This window comes from Periophthalmus magnuspinnatus, chromosome 4 (genome assembly GCF_009829125.3).
Source record: "Periophthalmus magnuspinnatus isolate fPerMag1 chromosome 4, fPerMag1.2.pri, whole genome shotgun sequence".
Classification (NCBI taxonomy): Eukaryota; Metazoa; Chordata; class Actinopteri; order Gobiiformes; family Gobiidae; genus Periophthalmus; species Periophthalmus magnuspinnatus.
In genome coordinates this window covers 22,319,981-22,343,660 of record NC_047129.1, presented here as the reverse complement: position 1 = coordinate 22,343,660, position 23,680 = coordinate 22,319,981, and the positions used below count along the sequence as shown (strand labels likewise).

The following is a 23,680-nucleotide window of genomic DNA, read 5'->3' as shown; positions in this document are numbered from 1 at the left end:
AATACAGTCATGTCAAATACAGTTACAGAAGAATAATTTTCCTGTTGGGACAAATCAATTTACACCAATCATTTGTATGTATTTTTTCTATTATATTGTTTATCCAAGTTAAGATAAATACTGAATATATTTGATTGTTTTCAGATCACGAATTATTTGGTATATTTATAAGAATATCCAGAAGTAAAACCCACAAATGTCGAACATGATCAAGTCCATGTATCAACTCCTTGAAAATCTAAATGATTTTGTTGCCCCATCATATTTTAATACCACAGAGCCATAGCATGGTCTAACACTCAGCACTTAGCATCAGAATTTTTATTTTACTTCAGTACTGTATCTAAGGAAAAGGCTCAATACATATTTTAACAATATGTCATTAATACAGTGAATAATTTAGCTTTGACTATGCCACCATACCTATAGCCTATCTGGGGACAGAATTACTTAAATCTATGATAAAAAGTATTGCATATGAACATTAGGGGCAATTCAGCAGGAAGCCTGAGGGCCAACAAAAAATCGGTCTGCATTTGGCCAACTGGCCATAGTTTGGACACGCCCCATCATAATTTTGTTATTACAAGTATAGTAAAAACTAAAGTTACATATGTAACTAGGGTTCTATGAATCACACATGCGCCGCCATGCGTGAAGGGAATATTCAGTACTTTCTGCACCACCCTCTGGTGGTCAGGAAAGATGAAATCCAATTTTCAATGTTAAAAATAGAATTGTTAATATTGCCATGTAGTTGTATACTAATTCTGACATATATCATGATTATTCTAAAACTACTTTCTAAAAGTACTTGCTAAAGTTCACTGAAGCAGCTCTACACAATAGTTGGTTCAGCCTATGATAGAATAAGTGCTGTCCCTCAGAGATAAGATGGACCCTCCCTGACAGAACGCCTGTCCAGCTCCAGATTCACAGAGATATAACGGTGTAGATGCAATGGCCTAATGTCCTCTGAAAAGTACACAGTAGTGAGAGCAGTACTGACCGAACTGTGGTGCTGTGCTGTAGCCCTGCTGAGGATAGCCCTGAGGTGCGAAGCTGGCCGCTGGAGTGGTCACCAGGAAGGCATTGAAAGGTGAAGGGGGCTGTGTGGGGGTCCCTCGAGCGGCTGTCAGTGCTGGAGCGTAGCCACCTGCCAAGAGACAAGTACCGTCACTTTAGGCCTGTTGATGAACAATAATGATCCTCTGTGTTAAACACTAACTCTCTGACAAATCAATTCTTCAACCTTGAATGAGTAACCACAGTCCTGGCCTCCTGCTTCATTAAGTGCTGGTACAAAACAGCCTCTTAGCCTCACTTCTCATACAGTCAATACACTATTAGTTAATGTTGTTGCACGCTGCTCAGTGAATAACAATTCATATGGTTCCTCTCCATGTAGTGTTTGTCCAGTCTAATAACTCGTTGAATCGCAAGGGTCTATATAACTGACCTTTATGATATATGCTTGAATGGTGTATCCTTTTCAAAAATTATAGCTGGAGTTGTCTTGTTTCATTCACACACATCTCAGTAATCCTGTATATTTAGTTAGTCTGTATTTAATCTCTCCATAGCTCAGAACACCTCCCTGTGACTGCCCTACACCAGCATGTCCTATTAATTTATTTGATCGGGACAGTGAATATTAATGAACTTCTCTCTAACAGTGTAAATATGACAATATGTCCAAGATGCTCATTTCCACCATCTTCACCAAATTGTCCTGATTATCAGTGCTCAAAATTGGCTCTGTTGATCAGTTTAGCCTGCAGATATTGTATTTACCGTCTTACAAACAGCTTTTCATTTCAACCCATTAAATATTTTGTGTAGAGAAAAGCCCAACCAGGGACAGGAGCTGAGAATTAGCACGAGCCATACACTTTGCATGTGTCACATCAACTGCATGGTTGTCTTGACTATGACTGCATTGTCCCTGTCAAATCATTGCCCTGAACATTCCATAGTGTAGCATTAAACATGTATATCTTCCATATATCTAATTACTGGTATTGTATTGTTACAGTTAGCAGGGTCACCTCTCCACAGATCTGATCTGTAACTTGGTCTGATGGTGTCACTGCTGGTTGTCTCCAAGGAGATAAGCTCAATGCCACACCATGGAAACATTCTAGTCGGGGTGTAGTCCTTAAGTCATTTAGTTGTTTAATCGATTGATGGTGTCTAGTCAACTAATACAAATTTTGGTCGACTAAATTATTTTATTTAGATTATATAACAGCACAAAGGAGAAGTTAGAGAGTTTTTTTTGGTATTTATATGTAAAAAGACACATTAAGGTTTTTATATAATACATTGTTTCCTAGTACTTTTTCTGGATAAATAGTAGTGCAGGGGGGTCGTGGGTCTTGTGAGTGCAGATACACACAACTTTTTTTTAGCCGATTAATCAATCTACATGATATGTCTAGTTAACAAATAATTTCTGAAGTCAACTACAGCCCTAGAAATAAGTAGAGGACCGTATATTGAGAGCCAAAACAGGAATGAAGTGAGTATTTGTGGCTGACACTGCAGAGCCTGGCTGCGTGTTGACCTGGAGGTGCTGATAGGAAGCAGAGCCTGACCAATAGCAGGGGGAGAGCGGGATCCATTCAAGGCTGCCATCTGTCTCTGAAGCACACTATCAGCAGCAGCCTCAGCGATAACACGCTAACTGTCTGCAGGCTGCACCGTTTGAGCCGCTCTGACACAGGCCCGTCCAGATAAACACTCTACACGGAAGCATCTACACCACATCAATACATGCTTAAGCAATAGTGCAGATAACTACAGAGTCAGTGAGGCGGCTCATTACAAGACTGTACGGGGTAGGGGTAACACTCACCTATGGGCTGGCCTGTAGTTGATACCCACACTCCTTTAGAGAAAAGAAAAACAGGGTTAAATATTAGTCACATTCTGAATATGAAGGATTTCTTTCTACTGCTGCCCCCATCATAGTAAAAGAAAAATTCAAATCTGTCAACTGGACAAAAAGTTGTTTGAGTGAAGATATTTCACTGCTCATCCAAGCCGCTTCTTCAGTTCTTCCCAGAACTGATGGGGTTATTTATGGCTATTCTCATGGCCGATGCCAATTGTTTAGAATCTAGAGGAACCAATGGCCAATGAGCTCTGCCGATACTTTTGGGGCAATATGTAGGACTAATTTTGATGTCCCCAAATTATGTAATTTAATTTTACTACAAACTCACCCACAACCCCTTTTTTACCATAAACTTTTAAGAGAGCTGTGTAGTCACGTTTTGTGTAGTTACCTTGCATTAAAGTGTTTGTACTCTTTGTGTGTACTCTTTAGGCAGCAAGTCGACCCAAACTAAATACCAGTCTGTGCTCAAGATTTAAAAAGTACAAATATCGACCACCCTATATATCAGTCTATCATGATCAATACCATGGAGATAGAGCAGTTTTAGGTTTTAGGTAGTGTTCCCTCCACCATGGCCAATTACAAGTCAGATCTGTGGAGAAACATGTTTTTGGCTGAAATCTTACGCAGTAGGGCTTTAAACTAAGATGAAGAAGTGAAAAGCAAGTATCTTCTGTTCCTTCTGACAAAATTAGTTGATAAAATTTGAACTTTCAATTTACTGACTACATGGAGGCAAACTGGAGGTAAATTCATTTTTTTCATTCTTTAATAGAAATTTTCCCTTATTGCTTTAAAGCATAATTGACTCTTGTGAGCTTTAAGCCATGTGATAATGTTGTTATCTCATCCCCAGTGTCATGAATGAATTTCATTCATGCATGTTTGGAGATGTAGACAGACTAATAATAAAGGGTTACTCAAAGCTGAAAATGCTCTGTTCCACCTTGTAATGACATGTACTGGTCATTTTCAAGTTAACAGCTGCCTTTTACCTTTTGTTCAGTAGAGATTAGCAATTCCAGGGCTGAAAATATGATACTAGTGAAGGTGTATGGAGTTTAAAAACACAATGGAGCACTTCTTGTATTACCATATGACATCACAAGGTGGACCAAAGTGTTTTCAGTTTGAGAGAAGAACTCAGCCTAAATATGCAGGATTTGTGTGTTAAACATGCATGAGAAAATAACAAAATGTGGGCCCTTTAAGGCTGTACAATTTAAAAACAGCAAATATAACACATAACTCTAATTCTAGTGAAATTAGCAAGTTTGGATTTGTGTTAAAATACTGGCTCACTGACAGCATAAATAATGTCCAGCAGTGATCTTGTACACACAGAAGGTTAGTTGCAAAGCCAGCGGGTTGATATAAAGTAGGCTAGCCACAGTTTGAGCATGTGGCCCGGTGCCCACTTACCCTGTGGACCGTACGCCTGTGTCCAGCTCTGGGCAGGTTGTGCTGTCCACCCATTGGCTGCAGTCAGGATGCCCCTGGGAGCCCACTGGCCCGGGCCCAGCTGCCCTGGAGCTTTACTGTCACGAGGTTCGGCTTTTTTCACTTCCACCTGGACAAAGGACACAAAGCACATTTGGTAACACCATAACCACAGCCCTGCAGAACACACACACCTGAGCTCCCTCCTTATTTATACTCAACGTTTGGGCCAAAATATCACACATTTATCTTTAGATCTTTATGTGGGCCAGGGTCAGTAACGTTTACTTTATTTCTGACTAACTAAGAAAGTCTATAACTGTGTTTCGCAGGTACTACTGAAGTATTAGGAGAAAACTGATATTACCATTAAAAAAAGAAGAAATCCTGAAGAGTAAGCTGTACCCGAGAAACACAGGGTAGGTCCTTGAAAACTACACTATTTATTTAAAGGCATCTAATGAAGGTCAAGACTTACCTCTCTTCAGCTAACGCTTTTAAAATTCCATTTTAACTGTCACTTAAGTTTTAGCAGGGGATGGACAAATAGAGAGAAATTTGTATCTCAGATCTGATAGATTATAAGGTAAACATGCAGATAGTAAAAGAAATGTGTTTCATAAAACAGAAAATTCATCATCTTCATACTGTGTCTTGTATTGAAAAATTGATTTCAATTGAATTTATAGGTCATGTACCCACTTTTTGCCAATGTATTTGAGTTAAATTTGTTTTGCCCCAGTACAGATATATCATATAAGGAGCTCTTGAGGTCAAAATATGTCCACTGCGTGCTGTATGCCTCTAATTAAAAAGGGTTTTATTGCGTTAGCATGCTAGTTGTTAGCTTTACCGGCAAAACAAAAAAAAACCCGCTTTGGTCTATAAGAGTTGAGCAAAGTGCTTACTAACTCATCACTGTGAATAACTCAGCCTAAATATGCAGGGTTTGTGTTAACCGTGATTTAAACAAAACACAACTCCAGGTATGTTTTTGAGAAGGAAATAAGATTATAACATAAATCAGAAAACAACGTGATATGGGCCCTTCAAAATGTCACACTTTTAAAACTGTAGAAATCAGGTACAGCGCCTTTAACGATGCAATTCTGGTGAACGTCTCTTTGCCCTAAGGTATTTTACTACACAGCACCTTTAATGCAGTTTAGCCTTGTAAAGGTGCGAGAATAAGTCATGCTTTTAAATAAATGGTTGCAAAAAACTTGAGTCTGTAACTAGGCAAAGCTTCCCGCCGTTAACCAGAGCAAAGAACCAGAGCCTGCTACTGAGGGAGAGCCAACCCGAAATAGACTGAGGGCTTGAGCTATTGGGGTCACCTTGCAGGAGGAAAACGAATCACAAATTCCTGGGCGCTTTAAGGTGTAGGCTCCCATCCTCCTTCTCTGTCGACCTAATTACATGCACATGTTTCCGGCAGCTACCTGGCCCCCCTCCCCTGGGCATCGCACCTCACGGTGATGGATACCGTGACTTCTGTACAGTCCCCAACAACTGAACTGGGATTTGTTGCGCAGTTTGATGTGCTCCAATTTCTAATTTTGTAACTCCGATCTCCCCGGCTCCCTCAAGTCCTGGTGTGTAAGGTAATGTCAAGTCAAGAACAATGGATTAAGTCGACCAGCACAAAGTCAAGGGGGGTAAAACAGTGAGGTGGTCAGTGGTGGTTCAACTGTTGTATTTGTGGAGTTTGGTTTAGGGCTGTCAAAAGTATTGAAAGTAACATACTAATTGATACTAAAACTAATATTGTAAATAAATAATACAATTTGAGCTTTCCTGAACAGTTTTACTGTCATTCTGAGCCTTATCAGAACTACTATAAGATCTCATAGTAACATTTAAAAATTAAATTACATGCTATTACTAAAAAAGGACCACGTTTTATCTTCTTGGTGGTATTTTAATCGGGACTGAGTCAATTCCTTAGTATCAAAATCTAATTTGAAATTTTTGTATTGTGACAGCATTAGTTTGGTTCAAATTATAGATAGGGCTGTATAAGTAATACAATTTTCATCAAACTGAGATCAAATCATTTCAAATCATCGATGGTTAGTTTGGGTCTTTTTAAAGGCACAGTATGCAACTTTCTGGAGGTGGCACATCAACTGCATGATTCCTTGGAAACAGAAAGTTGAAACCATACTTCAGAACATTTTCCATGGAGATAGATACATTTTATGTCATACTGTGGAAGATTAGAGCCAAAGGAACATTTCCATGGAAACAAGCAGGAGGCCCTCCTCCAGACCAAATAAGTCAGGTCTATGGAGGTGCAAGCTTGCTCACAATAAGGATATGTGTAAAGGACAAGTTTTTCAGTGCAATAAAAACAACCAAAATAAAAATAAATAAATAACTAAATTTAAAAATGCTTTTATTTAAGCCAATTTTTAGATAAAAATTTACATACTGTGGCTTTAAAGGAAAGGTCAACAGCCAGTCCTCATAAAAGCAGTTCAGACTGTGGAGGGGAAAAAAACTGCTAAATCTGTTAAATGGCACTAATTCAAAGTCCAACTTGTTTTTATGTTAATTAATGAGCATGGAATTTATTGTTTTTTATAAGAAATATCAAATTGAAAATTATGTTACATTAATGAAGCAAAAAATACTGAATCCCTTTTATTTTCAATCTACTAGTCCTAGTCCTACTCTCAGAAGACATCTAGACCTTATAATGCAGTTTTACTATAATCATTTGTACTGTCTGTTCTCATAATGTAAGCTGAAATAACATAAGCTTCGAGCATCCATTTCATTCAGCCAGGTTAAATACAATTGTGAGAGGAGACTATTCCATCTAAATGCCAGCTGAAGCATCAGATTTCACAATGACCTTCACAAAATTCACAAAGTTCTATAGAGACGCGACAGTAAAGGACATTACAGAAACCAGATCTATCCTAATATGATCTGACTGGATATGTGGCCATTTTCTTAAACACAAATCAATAGGGAAAAGACATCTCAAGCCCTCAATGGAGATAAACTGCTAATTATGACTTGGTTTGGTAGGTAAATATTTATCATAGTTTTACCTCAGCTAAGAGGCAGTTTGTGGAAAAAAGTTGAGAGGTAAAGTAATAAAACACAGGACGTAGTGAGCTCTAAAATAGAACCCCTTTGTATTTGAGGGTGGTTTAAAACACGCATGGCAAATTTAACCAAATGTTCAGATTTAACTCTTGTGTTTTTAAATTCTTGCAATGCTCAAACGTGCCGTGCCATCACTCAAGCGCGCCGCATCAAGGTTTGAAATACTCCATAGAAACGTTGGACTAGCCCAGACTTTTACATGTAAACCAGACGCCGCCGTGGCATAACTATTGTGCAGTTCATATGATTTGGCCCTTATTCACATTATGGTTGCTAGGTTTATTCTACATGTTATTCTACATGTAATATCTGCTGCCCATATCCAACCAGGAAGTAAAACCATAAACTTACCCTAAATTAAAAAACAGAAAAGACTAGGCAAGATTTTGAGTCGAATGTTGAATGTGTTAACGATGTTTTAATGTAGTCTAACCTGTCATATGGACTTTACGTTGAAGAGACTAACCTTCAGCAACATTTACTCAAACTAACTAGGCAAATATATCCTTTCCACCTATTCCATACTGTCAAGCTAAAGCTACTGGACATATATAGGAGGAGGATCACTGAAAGTGAAACCTGAATGGTTTGTCGAGTGTACTTTGGCGACAGTAAACTAAACTAAACTTGTTTGTTCATGTCAACGGCTCACCTGACACTTTCTCAATAGTCTCTGTGCAATAAAGCCTGTGCATCTGGTGCTTCGGCTGTGAGATGACAAATGCAGATAAGTCAATATTATTCTGACTGGAGCCTGTCTCATTCGCAGCAGCACTTTGGGACTTTGCTCAGATATAAAGTCATTTTGGATTGTGATGGGGAGACACAGTATGGAGATTCTTAAACTGAGGTCACTGGTATTTTTTAAAAGTAAAGAAAAAATGTTGACGTGTAAGTGACCTGCCAACTGAACATTAGAAAACACAAAAGAAAGTATTTTGACCAATCCTGTAGGTGACTCTAGTTTTAACAAATATTGCAAATTGTTACATTTATTTAATTAATATAATTAGTTATTTCAACACCTATTATTGTTTTATTTTTGTTTTAAAAATCACATCCTAAAGGAGAGGTCAATTCAAACAAAGCCTTGAGCGACTTAAGGGTAGGTAAGGAAACAAATACATTTCTATACGCAAATGTGACATAGATGCTATAAAAAATTTATTTTGACAAACAATGATCAATGGTCGGAAACTGCTGGTCGCTCAAGCCTTTGTTCATTTCGAAGGGTAAAATAAAACTACAACTACACACTTTTTTGCCCATGATGTCGTGAAAATGCATGTTGACAGCCTGGTCCACTGATTGTTCGGCCTCGAAAGTAATAAATCCAAAACCTAGCCAACGACCAAGAGTGAATCAAGGTAGCAGGGGGTTGTGACAACACAAGATGAGAAACAGTATCGGGCTACGGCAGTGAGGGCAGCCCGGTGACGGTCCACATGACGTTGCACATATTACACACACGCATGTACACTGATCAGACACAGAAAGGACTGAGCATGAAACACTTTAGTTTTCAAGTCAGCCATGTTTATCTGAACTTCCAATCCAAGTAGACCTTATGTGATTACTAACTGTGTCCTGTTCTATAAAAACTTACTTTTTTTCTCAGTTTTTAGGTTTAAAATTTGACTTCCTGATTGGCTAAACCTCTTCTAATTTACACAGAAGTTATTATTTGACAAATAAAAATATAAGAACACAACTTTTTTTGTAGAAATAATGTTTTAAGTATCAGAAAAAATGTGTTTCTTATGTTTAAATTGCGACAAACTTTTGGATTGAATTCTCCATCTGTGATGTTTTCTCTGCTTCCTGTCATTTTCAACATAATGTGTTTGTGTGACTTCCTGGGATGATCAGTGGGAGTTGTTCATTGTGCCGTCTCATCTGAACCCCACCTGGACCTGCCCTTTGGTAAATCGCTGTGGAGCACACACTCGCAGCAGCCATTGTTAATGCATCACAAAATATGGAAAAAAAACTATGTAATGTCCAAATCTTTCTCTGGGCTTTCCCACACAGTTATGTTTATAGTATATTTACTTTGAGTCAGTCTGGGTAAACAATGGACAATAGAAATATTACCAATATAATAATACATACATACATACATACATACAGAACCACAGAGATAAAGGCCAAACAGTCAGATTTCATTTTTGGAGTGTACTACTACTGGGACAATGCAAAGTAAATAATATACATTTTTGTCATTTAAAGAGGGGGGATTAACTGCTAACACATAACATATTTAGATCACCATGTTACCTTTTATTGTTTTGAAAATGCTATATTTTCTGAAAACAACGTGTTAACATGTTTTATAAATTTCACTTTCGTTTTTGATGCTTTGAGTCTCCCCTCCCTTCAGAATGCTATCGCAACATAATTAGTGTACATTTCGCTAATGAAACTACTGCACATAGCATCAGGCTTATCAAGTTGATGTGTACAGCTCTGTATCATATTTTTGTATATATATATGGAGTATTATCGTGTGGGAGCATGGGCACAGAACCTTACAGCAAAACGACAGTTCAACTATGGCCCAGGAGAGAGTGCTAAAATACTCAAGCATGCATGGATGACAACGAAAACCTCTTCAGGCATGTTTATGATGAGGGAACAACGTTATAACATGGTAGAAAGCTAAACATGATCGATTATGCATAATATCCCCTCTTTAATCAATCAAAGGACCAAATCTAGACTCATTGAATGTGACAAATGCCTGGATGCCCTACTCTGCAGCGATCTTCATGTGATTGGGTGAAGTTTGCGCTGTGGCAGAACTGGGTTGAGCATTTCTCTACTTGGGGACCTAACCTGAATCCAATTAAACATCCTCAGAGATGAGTCCCTTTTCAGAGACCTCTAGTATCATGCCAGCCTCTCCCAATGCTTATGGTCCATCTCTATTAATAACTTCTGTCAATGACCCGTCCCATATCCAAATATAAGATTACGCTGTTGCTTTGATACACTCACATGTCCTCTATAGGCTTCACTAGGGCTCGGCACTAGTTCTATATCAGTACAATTTGTAGTTTACTCCTCATTTGAGAGGACTGAACTAGTGAGGTCAAATTATTGGCAATAAGAATCATTTATAAAAGGTCCAATATTACACATAATTTTCTCTTATGAGCTTTAAGCCATGTTATAATGCTGTTACCTCATGGAAATATACCTGGAGTTGTGTTTTCCTTCATTCACACATATTTGATTAATCTGTTATTAAAAGTTTTTATCATTATTATTATTATTATAAGCTCGAAGTACTCTGTTCAACCTTGTGATGTCATGCAGTTTTCAAGTATCTTTAACTATAGTTCTGCAGAGGCTGCCAAATACAGGGCTGAAAATCATCCAAATGGTTCTAATGGCAGTGTGTGGAGTTTAAAAGCACTGTGGAGCTCTTCCTGTTTTACCACATGACATCACAGGGTGGAACAGAGTGTTTTCTGTTTGAGAGAACGCAACCTAAATATACAGGATTTATGTGTTAAATGTGTGAATGAAACAAAACACAACTCCAGGTCTGTTTGTGATGAGGAAACAACATTATAACATAGATTAGAAAATAGCATAATACAGGTCCTTTAAACAGTATAAGATTACTATACCATTATGAGACCATCTTTGTAAAATTAAAGATATTCTAATTAAATTGATGTAGATTCAAGTATAGATTTAAATCAGATACTGTTGCTTCTGAAATTGGACTGAAGGAACAGTTTTGGTGACAATAGAGCATCTCATCTGTACACTCCCTTTGGCCAATGTAATAGCGAGCGTGACAAATGTGAGCTCTGGCCTGTATCTCTGTAGCACTGGTCAATGCAGTGACCTAAAGGAGAAGAGACACATCTTAAAGAGACACGGTTAATCACATCCAAAGCATTCACAGGGAGGAGGGCAGAGGAGAAAGAAAACAGAAAGGGCTTACTTACACATACTTAACAGTCTATGCGGGAGAACACACACTATACTACATATGCATCAGGTTACAGCTAAAGAAAACTTAGCTACTAGTTTAGTTTAATAGATACAATAATAGTCTAGTTTAACAAGTGCAAAGGTCATGTTAAATCCAAATGACAAACTATTCGGATGGATTCTAATTACATATGAGTGGAGTAGACGCTTTAGATATTGTGGCCACTGGGTCATTCATAGTAGAGGATACATTCCAAAATGAGCTCTCAGGTTTGTAAGTGATTTCCATGGTGGAGCAGTTAAACTTTGACAGGACAAATGCTTTGTCTGAAACTGAATATCTGGAGGTAGTCCTCTGAGAGCCAGTCTGCTCTCAATATGCCAGCAGTTGTATGTGAACTTGTGATGAAGTACATTGTTACTTTACCTACACAGAGAAACCACCTACTTTCAGTAACCTGGATACTTCATTATCATTGAATTTCTATCAAACAGAGACTTGAACTACATCGAACTTTGTTAAAAAGGAGCTTTTTGAAAGACCTCAATTGGCGTAAAAAACTTAAGCCATAAAACTGTTCTAGTCTTGCGTAGCAACACCTTTCAATGTGTAAGTAAAACTGGGGCGTAGGATCCTATACCGGACAATTGCAATTTTAATCTAAGGCAGTATAGGGACTGCTAGTTTTTTGAACAATGGATGCGCTTTACATTTTCATTCTTATCATAGAAATTAAAAATGTAACATTTGTATCAATATGTAATCTAATTGTATTGGTTAGATTAGAACTTTTTTTTACAATACCAATTGTTAATTGCATAATAACCTTGCTCTGCTAACAATAAAGTGACGGGTAAACGCTTGCTAATGTTCACATTGTCCACTAAAAACACAAATTAATTTCCCACCCTAATCTGACTACCACTCAGTTATACCTAAGGGCCAATACATGCAATGTTGTGTTCATGAGCAAGACACTTCACTTAGCTTACCTGTGTGAATGTGGAATGTAAGGGAACAGTAAGACACAGATGTCGCCTAGAATCTCCAGAGCATGGAAGGAAAATATATAAGTATAAAGCACTTTGAGAAGCTTGTGATCAACTCTGTCATTTCTGATGCAGAGGACCCTGCCAAAACACTATTTCTCTGGGAACAGAGTGGTTTATTTAAAAGTAGATATTTAAAACTGTATAATATAGAAAGTAGTTAAGCTGGTAGTGAAAATATCTGTATTCCAGGGTAATTAAGAAGAGAAACCAAAGTAGAGGTAACCAGGACATTTGGTGTGCGCGCGCGTTTGGGCCAGAATAGTTTGTCATGTGATTTAAGATGGAGAGGAGGAGAGGGGGGGGAGCGGGATCAGCTTTTACCTCGGGGCCTCTGCTTCTCCGCATCATAGATCATTACCACCTCTGTGACCTTGAGATGGGACAAAGGGAACAGTGAGTGCATGTAGAGATGCACCAGGCTCATAAAGCAATTCAACATTCTGAGTGCATTTAGGAGCACACATGTCTCATACAGTGTCATCATGTGTCATATCCCCCCAGACCACTGTTCATTTGACTGAAATACAGAGCTTATGACAGTTTGGTTGCTACTAGAGCGCTATGGCCCGAGTCAGGCTCGTGCGGCGCGTTTACATTACCAAAGGACTGCACTGTGCTTTGGGCCCAGAGGTTATTGCAGTGATTTGACCTCCGCCATGGCGCTCCACTAGAAACCAGCCCAATGACAAAATAAGGATGGTGCTTGTGCTATGCATAGCCAATACTTACCACTCCGAATCGATTGAAATAGTCCCTGAGTTCAGGCTCTCCGCAGTTATGGGGGATGCCGCCTACAAATATCTTCTTAGATTTATTGCTATCAGCTTTGCTGCCCTTCTGAAAGAAAACAGGGAGTGGATGGGTTTGGAAGGTGGTTAAAGGATCACTGAGGGAAGAGGCCAGTGAGCCCACATCTATTCAGACAGAGCAGAGAGAGCAGGCTCTTCTCTGGCCCTGGGCTAGAATTCTTAACATGTCATGTCAATGTAGACACTAGTCTCCACACATCACAGAGCACGCTCCCATTTACTCACTACTGCTATCCACTACACTCCAGCTCCACTCAGGAAGACTCCCAAAGCTCACACGGAACATTTGACTTTTCTACAGTGTTTAGTACCATCTATCCCTATCATTTTGTATAAAGTTTTATGTGGAACATTTTTCTGTAATATGGTTGGTTGTGACACTTTGATTTGTAAACCAAAATGCCCCATTACATTTTGAGCACTTAAATCTGCTGCTCCTCACACATAGAGTTAACATGGGAGTATGAGTGCGTCACTGACGGACCACTTAATGCCAAGATGCTTTGCCTGATGCTCATTTGGTTTTGTTTAAATTTCACAAAAAGATGTTTTATGTTGGCCTGTCACAATAACAAATTTTGAAGCATGATATAATGGTGGAGATATACTGTGATAAACAATAATATTGAAACTACTTTATGCCACTGATACAATAACAATAATGCGAGATAATCCCCAACCATTTTTAAATAGACAGTATCATAAAAAGGCTGCAACGTGTGCATGTGCGTATGCGCGTGTGTGTGTGTGTATATACATATTATCGTGACAGGCCTAGTTTTATGCTTATACTATTCTTAACCATTTGTGAGACTACTACAACTAACTAAGATAAGATTGCTCTAAATCCAAGTAAAAGTAGGTGTAAAAGTGTAGAGAAGTATCAGAAGGAGAAGTGGAGGAGAGAGTGGGGCATACAGCAGCAGTAGAGCAGGCTTGTCTTACCCAGCCCTCCTTAGTACGAGACTTTTCCGGCTGCATTCCTCTGGGAGTGCATGGCTTCGGGTCAATCTGACGGCACAGACACAAATGCCCGACATTAGACTGAATCAAAGGCACCTTCAGCGCTGCTCCAGTAATGGGTTACAGCTCTAAATGGGACAATTAGGATATGCACATATATTTGAATAAAGAGGTCTCATGTCACACACGCCATGGAAGTGGAACACCATGTATTCCTTAAATGACATCACTTTACATAGTAGACGGCTGTGACAGCAGTAGTGGAAATGTTGGGTTTAAAAAAAATAATATCACAGAGTACGCTCCCATTGTTTTATCAGCGACAGCATGGTAACTACAAGCAGTAGGACCTAAATACATCATATGGCCCATTTCAGAAGGCAAATGCTGAGTAAATGACACTTTATTTAGTCTTACCTCATGACAACTGCACTAAGGTCTCATTGGAGAATTTCTGAAGTATGATAAGCCTCCTTGTTTAAAATATAGCATTGTAGTTATCAGCCATACTAATTCCCCAACCAATTCTTCCCTTCTGTACAGTTTTGAAATCAGAAAAGAATGGTTTGCATTTTTGTGACCTTGAGAGGAGAAAACAGAAGCAACAGTGTAGTGTTGTAAAACTGAACTGAAGAAATTACATTGTGACAACCTGCAGAATGCTACACAGGGGTGACACAACCATTAAAGTATTACTGAAACATTGTACTTCATTGGAACCGATAGAAATTAAGCATGGATGAAACAGAATGGAAGTGAATACTTGTTGTTTCAATAAAATCCAAACATACAGTAGATGGATTCTCATATTTGTGAGTTCACAATCGCACGAGAATCCATCTTGGCATGCCCTCGCTGATGTGGTGGGGCTCGGCGACTGGTGGACAGGAGAGTGGACCAGTCACAGAGCAGTATTGTGTTTTGAGTGGAATCAAAGGCAACATGCCTCCCGATGGGTCCCGATCACTTTCGGCGAGAGCAATTCCAGATTGATAATGTGTAGAACTTATTTCAGTGCTACACATCAGTCTGGTGTAAGCCAGGCAAACAACATCAAACATCAAGTAACCCACTACACATGCAGAAAGATAAAAAACACTTACATTTCTACCATCTAGACTGTGGGGCTTGGTCTCCAGCACACTTCGGACACAATTTGGGTCTTTAAATTTGACAAAGCCGAAGCCTCGTGACTGATTTGTAGTTTTGTCCTTCATGATGACACAGTCTACTACCTCTCCATACTGCGAGAAGTAGTTTCGGAGGGTTTCTGTCAAAACAAAACAGACACACTAACAAGGGTCTTACACATGTCTCTAGAGAGTCTGAAGTCAAGGTCGGGTGACCTGTATCCCTATGCCCATGGGTTCTCCTCCTTCAGTTGGGTCAGGAGGACCTAGGGTAACCTCTAATGTGCACGTTTCAGGTTGAGGTGAAGGCATCCAGAAACAAAGAAAACATGCTAACTCCAAGGTCATTCTGTAAAGCAAACCTTTAGAATATGCAGCTACAGGACAAACAAGTTCAATTCTGGTAGAGTTTGTATGTACCCACCCCTATGAACCCAAAACATGCACCACAGTCCTCCAGCAAGGTAGTCCTGACCAAACCTAGATCCAGATGAGATATAGAGTTGGATAGGTTTAAGGCTAAATTTCCCTACAGGGACAATAAAGAATACCTTAAACTTACTCGCAGCAGCACTGAAGGATGGCAGTTTGCATATGGACAAGGTTTAAACCACCTTCTTTAAATAGAGGAAACAGAGGTGCCATGCATATAAACTATAGTAACAACAGTGTAATGTATCAGTATTGTAAAGACCCAGCGAGTCACCCTCTAAGTCAGCTGTGTGCTGCATGAGCCCTGAACACCCGGCCGCAGAGACACAGCATGTCCCACCACACCAGCTGTGTGTACATGTTTGTGTGTACATGTTCTAATAGCTTTTCTCATGGAGGGAGCCTACAGGGAGCAGCATGGACACGAGCTCTCAGCTACACAGCTCCAGTGGCCATGCTCTGCTCCTAATGTTATTAAACCAGCTGTTAACATGGAAAAGGCAGGGCAACACGGCCATTGGCTATGTTTACAACGGCTCCACAAATATGATCATTATCTGATTTCTGGAGTTATCAGATTATTCAAATGGCATCAAAACCATCAAGCATAACAAACAAAGATTAAAAGGCAAAATGTAACAGACTGATAGCATTATTAACAGTGCACTATGGAACTTTTCTGGCATTACATGTATCTATCATGCATTTATTCAGTTGCAGGTGTTTTGTTTTTGTTAAAATACTACCTTAAAAAAAGCATTATGAGTTTAGTTTAAGCATGTATTGTCCCCATAAGGAAATTTGTCCTCTGCATTTGACCCATCCCTCAATAATGCCAGGGCAACCAGCGTTACAGGGTTGCCTCTCCACAGATCTGACCTGTAATTTGGGTAACTTGACTTGGTGGAATCACCTGCTTTTCTCCATGCAGATTTAAGTAGTAGTACACCCCATGTGTCTGAATCTACTGTCAGATTTCAGTTCCAAAGGAGATCTTGAATCAGCTTCAGTGAAGGCAAATATTTGGTACAAAACATTGGCCTAAATGTCATGAACAAAACAAAACTAAAAATGGAACACACATTTCCAGAAAATTAGCTTTTTCTTTATTATTACACTCAAGAAAAATGAATAGGTCCAGTTTTACTCTAAAAATGTGTGAATTTTGTATTACTCTCACAAACTTTTTCTGCATTCATATTAAAAGTTCACTTCAGAAACCACAGCTTTTACACAAATGTAACATTCCAACAAATGCATGCAGCTCATTGCTCTTAAAGGGGACGTATTATCTCAAATTAACTTTTATGAGCCTTTATGTTAAAACAGTGTTCCTACATTATTAGTTTAGTTAATATTGTATATCAATTGATTGAGTAATCCTGTATCATCTTAGAAAATGTCAGTTTTCACCTGCCGTCTATCCCCCCATAGCCCTGTACTTGTTTGTGATAACTTTTTTTTTTAAATCCTTTCGCGGGGTCATAAATGTAGGGTTAAAAATATCAAGCAAACATTAAAAAAAAAAAATAATAGTCCACTGCATACTACCGTGAAATGCCACTATGAAGAAGCTGGATCTCTGCAGTTTTGCCTCTCCACAGATCTGACCTTGGCTTACTTGTCTGCCTCCATGGAGATGGATAAGTTTAATGTCATACTGTGAAACCTTCCACGCAAAGCATCTCCATAGAGAGAAGCAGGTGACAGACCATCCACCAGAAAAGTTCCTTAGCGCAGCTTTTTCTAAACTCATATTTACTGGGGTAGGTGTAGAAGACTGTAAAACGATTGGAACTAAATCCAAAGCCAGTGTAAATGAGCTCACCTTGTGTTGTACTCCAGTCCAAGCCTCCAACAAAAAGTTTCCTGCAAAGAGAGAGGGATGAGATATAGCGCTGCGGTCGTTTAAACGATGTGTTATCAGCATCAGGCACACAGGGCTAAGAGACAGTCCTTTAGTATTACACATGTCTGACAGTTCTCCTTGAGCACGAGCACTACTTTCTCTAAATGAAGAGCTTTGACAAACAGACCGCAGCGCACCACACGCAGGCATCGTTCACCTACACGGCTCCGAACGACACGGGCAGAGCGGGCAGCAGCATCCCCTCCAACCCGAGCAGAGGTGACCTCCTGCCGGCACATCTGCGTGCCCACGTCCCGCTTTGTGTTCTTTATCTCCAGGACGTCCCGCTGTATGAACCCCGTCCCGGCCGGAGCAGAGCGGCTGTCGGCTCCTCCGCAGCCGGAGAGAGAGCGCTGAGGCTGGGAGAGGGACGAGGACATTCACGGCACTTAAAATAGCCACATATACGAGTGGCCGGTGGTTTCTCGTACATGTCTGGTGCACTGTGATGGGGCATGGAGAGTAGGAGGGGAGCGCGGTCTGAGGCTGCGTGCGGCGGGATGCTGCATCCTTCAGTGCCCGCTAAATGTCCTCGCTCCGGGAAGTCAAGAGGAGACTTTCGCTGCAAACCGAGGCTAGGCTAGCCCGCAGCTCAGAGCTAACTAAAACATCAATGAAAGCTCAAAGGACACGTCCCCACAGCTCGGGTTCAAGCACAGTGCTGCGTGGACACCATTACTGTCTTTCCCCGGGAAACCACGCACTGTCACCGCCAACTCCACTACTTCAGACAAGTTTACTTCTGCACCGGGCTAACGCGGGCTAGCATAGCTCTAGCTTTAGCTGTCAGATGACAGAGTACGCAAACTTTAAATTACATCGCGTTTACAGTGCGTCTGCTCGAGTGTAATGCGGGTGAATAAACGCGTCTTACCCGACTTCATCTCCCACTAAGTTGTTGTTCATGTCTGAGGCTGGAGCGCTAGTGTCGGTGGGACCGGTGGAGACTCGGACTGAAGCCGAGAAGGTCACTCCGCTCCGTGTTTAAACTGGCTCCGTGTGCGCAGTGACGCCGGTGCCGTGCGGAGGAGCTGCGGGTTTTAAAGGCACACGGGCTTTACCTCAGCGGACACTCCGGCTCCCATTGGCTGGAGACGGACTGCTCCACTCACTTTGCTCAGAAACACGTTCAACCAACTAGAAAGGAGCGTTATTGGACAAATTGGTTTTCCTTGCCTAAACACACACCCAAGTTTAAATTAGGCTACACGGCTAAAAGTAACCATATAAGCCATTATTTCTGCAAAGTTGTCTCTGGGCAAATCTCTAAGAGATTCGAGATAATTATTATTTGCCATCTGTGCAGTGCGCAAATTGCACTATCAGTCTATACACAGGCGTTCTGGTGCAGATTCTCTATGGAACAAGGATAAAGACAGAAAATCTAGACTACAGTTTGAAAGAGACGAGAAAATAACATGCCACACTTAAAAGGCCTCAGTAGACTTTATAGCATATTATATATTCTGCAGTCTGCCACTAGGTTGTGCAAATGATCCATGTTCGGTTAAAAAAAATCCCCTTCGAGCCATGTGCTTCTTGAGAGACTATTCTGTAGCTCAAGTTAACTACATGTAAACTTGTGTTGACATGTCATTTATGACTATGTTCAATATTGTTTAGACGCATTGCTTAAAACTCTAGGTTATTATTTTCACATTTGCAAAGAACAGTCATGTGCATTGCAGAACACATGTAATGTTTCTGTTTTTTTTTTGTTTTTGTTTTTTTTTTTTTGTTGAAAAAGATACGTTTTTTCTTATGCTACACCCACATACTCTTTTTAATTTATATGAAGAAAACCAATTTTTTTTTTTTTTTTTTTTTTCCAGATCTTAGGAGGCTAAAGAACACTGCTTGTGTATATACATATGTGCATGCATATAACGCTGTACATGCATTTAGAAAGTTCACTCTACATGTGTATATGAAACACTGTATATGTGTATATGAAACACTGTATATGTGTATATGAAACACTGTACATGTGTATATAGAACACTGTAGATGTGTATATGAAACACTGTACATATGTGTATATAGAATATTGTACTTGTATATATAAAACACTGTACATTTGTCTAACACTGCACATGTTTATATAGAACACTGTACATGTGCCCCTCCCTGAACCGCCACCTTAACATGGTGGAGAAGTTTGAGTGCCCGAATGATCCTGGGAGCTATGATGTCGGGGGCTTCATGCCCTTGGTAGGGTCACCCATGGCAAACAGGTCCAGGAGGATGGGTCAGACGAAGAGCGGTTCAGAAGCCCCTTATGACGAGCGTTCAATCAAGGCAAGCTACGTCGCCCGGACCGGCATTACCGGGGCCCCACCCTGGAGCCAGGCCTGGGGTGGGTGCTTGACAGCGAGCGCCTGGTGGTCGTGCCTTTCCCCACGGGGCCCGGCCGGGCTCAGCCCGAAGGAGTGACATGGGGCCGTCCTCATGTGGACCCACCACCTGCAAGAGGATCTGTAAGGGGCCGGTGCATGAAGATCTGGGCGGCAGTCGAAGGCAGGGGCCTCGACGACCGGATCTCTGGACATGGAGACTGGCTCTGGGGACATGGAATGTCACCTCACTGGGGGGGAAGGAGCCGGAGCTTGTGCGGGAGGTTGAGCGTTACCGACTAGATATAGTCGGCCTCATCTCCACGCACAGTTTGGGCTCTGGAACCCAACTTCTTGAGAGGGGTTGGACTCTCCATTTCTCTGGCGTTGCCCACGGGGAGAGGCGGCGAGCTGGTGTGGGCTTGCTCATTGCCCCACAGCTCAGCCGCTTCGTGTTGGGGTTCACTCCGGTGAACGAGAGAGTTGTGTCCCTGCGCCTTCGGGTCGGGGACAGGTCTCTCACTGTTGTCTCGGCCTACGGGCCAAACAGCAGTGCAGAGTAGCCGGCCTTCTTGGAGTCCCTGGGAGGGGTACTAGACAGTGCACCGACTGGGGACTCCGTTGTTCTCCTGGGGGATTTCAACGCCCATGTGGGTAACGACAGTGACACCTGGAGGGGCGTGATTCGACCGTGTCCCTCGTGGTGTCCTTTGGGGGGTGCTCTAGCAGTATGGGGTCCGGGGCCCTTTGCTAAGGGCTGTCCGGTCCCTGTATGACCGGAGCAGGAGCTGTGTTCGCATTGTCGGCAGTAAGTCAGACCTGTTTCCGGTGCATGTTGGACTCCACCAGGGTTGCCCTTTGTCACCGATTCTGTTCGTTACATTTATGGACAGAATTTCTAGGGGGCCGGAGGGGGTCTGGTTCGGGAACCACAGGATTTCATCTCTGCTGTTTGCAGATGTTGTCCTGATGGCTTCATCGAGGCAGGACCTGCAGCAGGCACTGGGGCGGTTTGCAGCCGAGTGTGAAGCGGCTGGGATGAGAATCAGCTCCTCCAAATCCGAGGCCATGGTTCTCGACCGGAAAAAGGTGGTTTGCCCTCTCCGGGTGGGTGGTGAGTCTTTGCCCCAAGTGGAGGAGTTCAAGTATCTCGGGGTCTTGTTCATGAGTGAGGGAAGGATGGAGCGTGAGATTGACAGGTGGATCGGTGCAGCGTCTGCAGTGATGCGGTCGCTGTATCGGTCCGTTGTGGTGAAGAAGGAGCTGAGCCCAAAGGCGAAGCTCTCGATTTACCGGTCAATCTACGTTCCTACCCTCACCTATGGTCATGAGCTCTGGGTAATGACCGAAAGGACAAGATCGCGGATACAAGCGGCTGAAATGGGTTTCCTCCGCAGAGTGGCCGGGCGCACCCTTAGGGATAGGGTGAGGGGCTCGGTCACACGGGAGGAGCTCGGAGTAGAGCCACTGCTCCTACACGTTGAGAGGAGCCAGCTGAGGTGGCTCGGGCATCTGCTCAGGATGCCTCCTGGACGCCTCCCTAGGGAGGTGTTCTGGGCATGTCTCACCGGGAGGAGGCCCCGGGGAAGACCCAGGACACGCTGGAGGGACTATGTCTCTCGGCTGGCCTGGGAACGCCTTGGGATCCCACCGGAGGAGCTGGAGGACGTGTCTGGGGTGAGGGAAGTCTGGGAATCCCTTCTTAGACTGCTGCCCCCGTGACCCGGCTCCAGATAAGCGGAAGAAAATGGAAGGATGGATGGACTGTACATGTGTATATGAAACACTGTACACGTGTATACATAGATAGAACACTGTACATGTGTTATACACTGTGTGCTTATATAGAACATGCTGAAGAAGAAGTCCTATCAGGCCATATCGACCTGTGGGGCTCCTGAGGAAGCAGGCAAGTTGCAAACATGTAGTCTAATAGAGCTCATGTGGTTGTGTAGGTGTATAGAGAGGTCATGGAGGAGGACATCAGTTTGGTGCCCCAGGAAGGGATGCAGTGCTCCACCAACACTGTTCACAGTGCAGGTGGAGAGCTCTTGTCCTCCAGTGGGGATGTTGTCAGGCAGTGGAAGGAATACTTTCAGGATCTCCTCAATCCCATGATCAAGTCTTTGATGAAGAAGCAGATGAAGCTGTATCCAGCTGAGGTGGTAGAAAGCTCTTTGTAAAGTCTGTCCTGAGCATCTTAAGTCTAGATGTGGTAGGATTAATGTTTTGGCACCAGGGCACACACACATACACACTCACACATATTTCTATTTACTGAGGCGTACCTAACACCGTTTAAGCAGATACAACAAATGAATGCAATTCCTGAATTCAGATAGAAGAAACTGAGGTATATTAATAAGCATGTTTTTTGTGTAATCTAATGTTTTGTTGACATTATGAGGAGACTCATAATAGATATGTTTGATTATGTCATGTCTAAAAAATAACTAGGCTACTAAGTATTTTTCATTCTTGGGTAATGAGTAACAACATTTTGTGAACTTTGAGCTGATGTTGAAGAAAAGCATTATCTACGTGACCTGATGAAACGTCCCTGCTCTAACCCCTGACCCCAAGATCATAAACCAAAGGTATAAAACCATACTGATATGTCAATTATACAGAATAAATAACAGTCATGCACAATTAAGTGTGAATGGAACAGGGAACATTTCTATACACATACACTGGTGGTGAAGAAGATGAGACAAAGAGGCTGATTTTTTTACTTTTCTGCTCAACTTTTTTCCATAAACTGTCACTTAACGGATGCAAAATCATGATAAATATTTAGCACAGGTATTATCCCAACAAACTAAATCATAATTAGAAAAACATCTTTAAAAGAACTGTATGTAAGATTCTATGCTTATTTATTATCCTCAAAGCTCAAAATGCTCTATTCCACCTTGTGATGTGATGAAGCTGTAGTTTTCAAGTTAACAGCTCATTTTACATTTTGTTCAGTAGAGACTGGCAATTCCAGGGTGGAAATTATCAAAATTATGGAAGTCTCTGCAGTTTAAAAAAACACAGTGGAGTCCTTCCTGTACATGGCATCACAAGGTGGAACGGAGTGTTTTCTGTTTGAGAGAAGAGCTCAGCCTAAGTATGCAGGTTTTTTTGTGAATATGTGAATGAAGCAAAACACAACTCCAGGTCTGTTTTTGGTGAGAAAACAACATTATAACATGGGCCCTTTAAAGCACTGGCAACCCAGGTTCAGTTGTGACTTCAGTACTTTTTTGTAACTGCAAGAGCACAGGCTACATACCTTTAAGCTTTGAGTGAATCAATTTGCTTTTTAAAAATCATTATTGAATTCCACTTACTAAAGGAAACGTCATGAAATCAATACTGAAAGCAATTGTATGTTTGTAATAAGAAAATAAAACACAAGCATGACTTCAGTGTTAGACACAGGCAAGTACAGTTGATTTGGGGTTTCATGGCACCACCGAGCTGTTAAACTGGTGTACCTGTCATACTTGCATTCATGGTCTATTCAAGACGTGTTTCTGATTTTTCTTTTTGATAATGTAATACTGAAGAAGCCGCAAACATGTGCCATCTGCCAGAAGCTTTATTGACCCGTGCAATGGGTGACTTCAGCTGTCCCCCACAGAGCTAACAAA

The 23,680-nt window shown here is 41.3% G+C and overlaps 1 protein-coding gene across 5 annotated transcripts in view; it reads right to left on the bottom strand.

Annotated features, from left to right (window-relative positions):
- Positions 1-18,746, bottom strand: part of dazap1 (DAZ associated protein 1) — a 28,469-nt gene extending 9,723 nt beyond the window's left edge. For 2 of the 5 annotated variants that reach the window (XM_033965549.2, XM_033965552.2), the window contains exons 1-10: positions 18,581-18,689; positions 17,626-17,666; positions 15,339-15,505; positions 14,218-14,283; positions 13,193-13,300; positions 12,785-12,833; positions 8,720-8,802; positions 4,325-4,472; positions 2,858-2,890; positions 1,010-1,156 (exon numbers count right to left, since the gene is read on the bottom strand). In XM_033965549.2, the coding sequence (XP_033821440.1) occupies positions 1,010-1,156; positions 2,858-2,890; positions 4,325-4,472; positions 8,720-8,802; positions 12,785-12,833; positions 13,193-13,300; positions 14,218-14,283; positions 15,339-15,505; positions 17,626-17,666; positions 18,581-18,612 (874 nt within the window). In that variant the 5' untranslated portion in view covers positions 18,613-18,689. Of the gene's footprint in view, positions 1-1,009; positions 1,157-2,857; positions 2,891-4,324; positions 4,473-8,719; positions 8,803-12,784; positions 12,834-13,192; positions 13,301-14,217; positions 14,284-15,338; positions 15,506-17,625; positions 17,667-18,580 lie in introns of all 5 variants that reach the window. The other 3 variants (XM_033965548.2, XM_033965550.2, XM_033965551.2) reach the window with 3 other exon arrangements.
- Between the last annotated feature and the right edge of the window lie 4,934 nt (positions 18,747-23,680).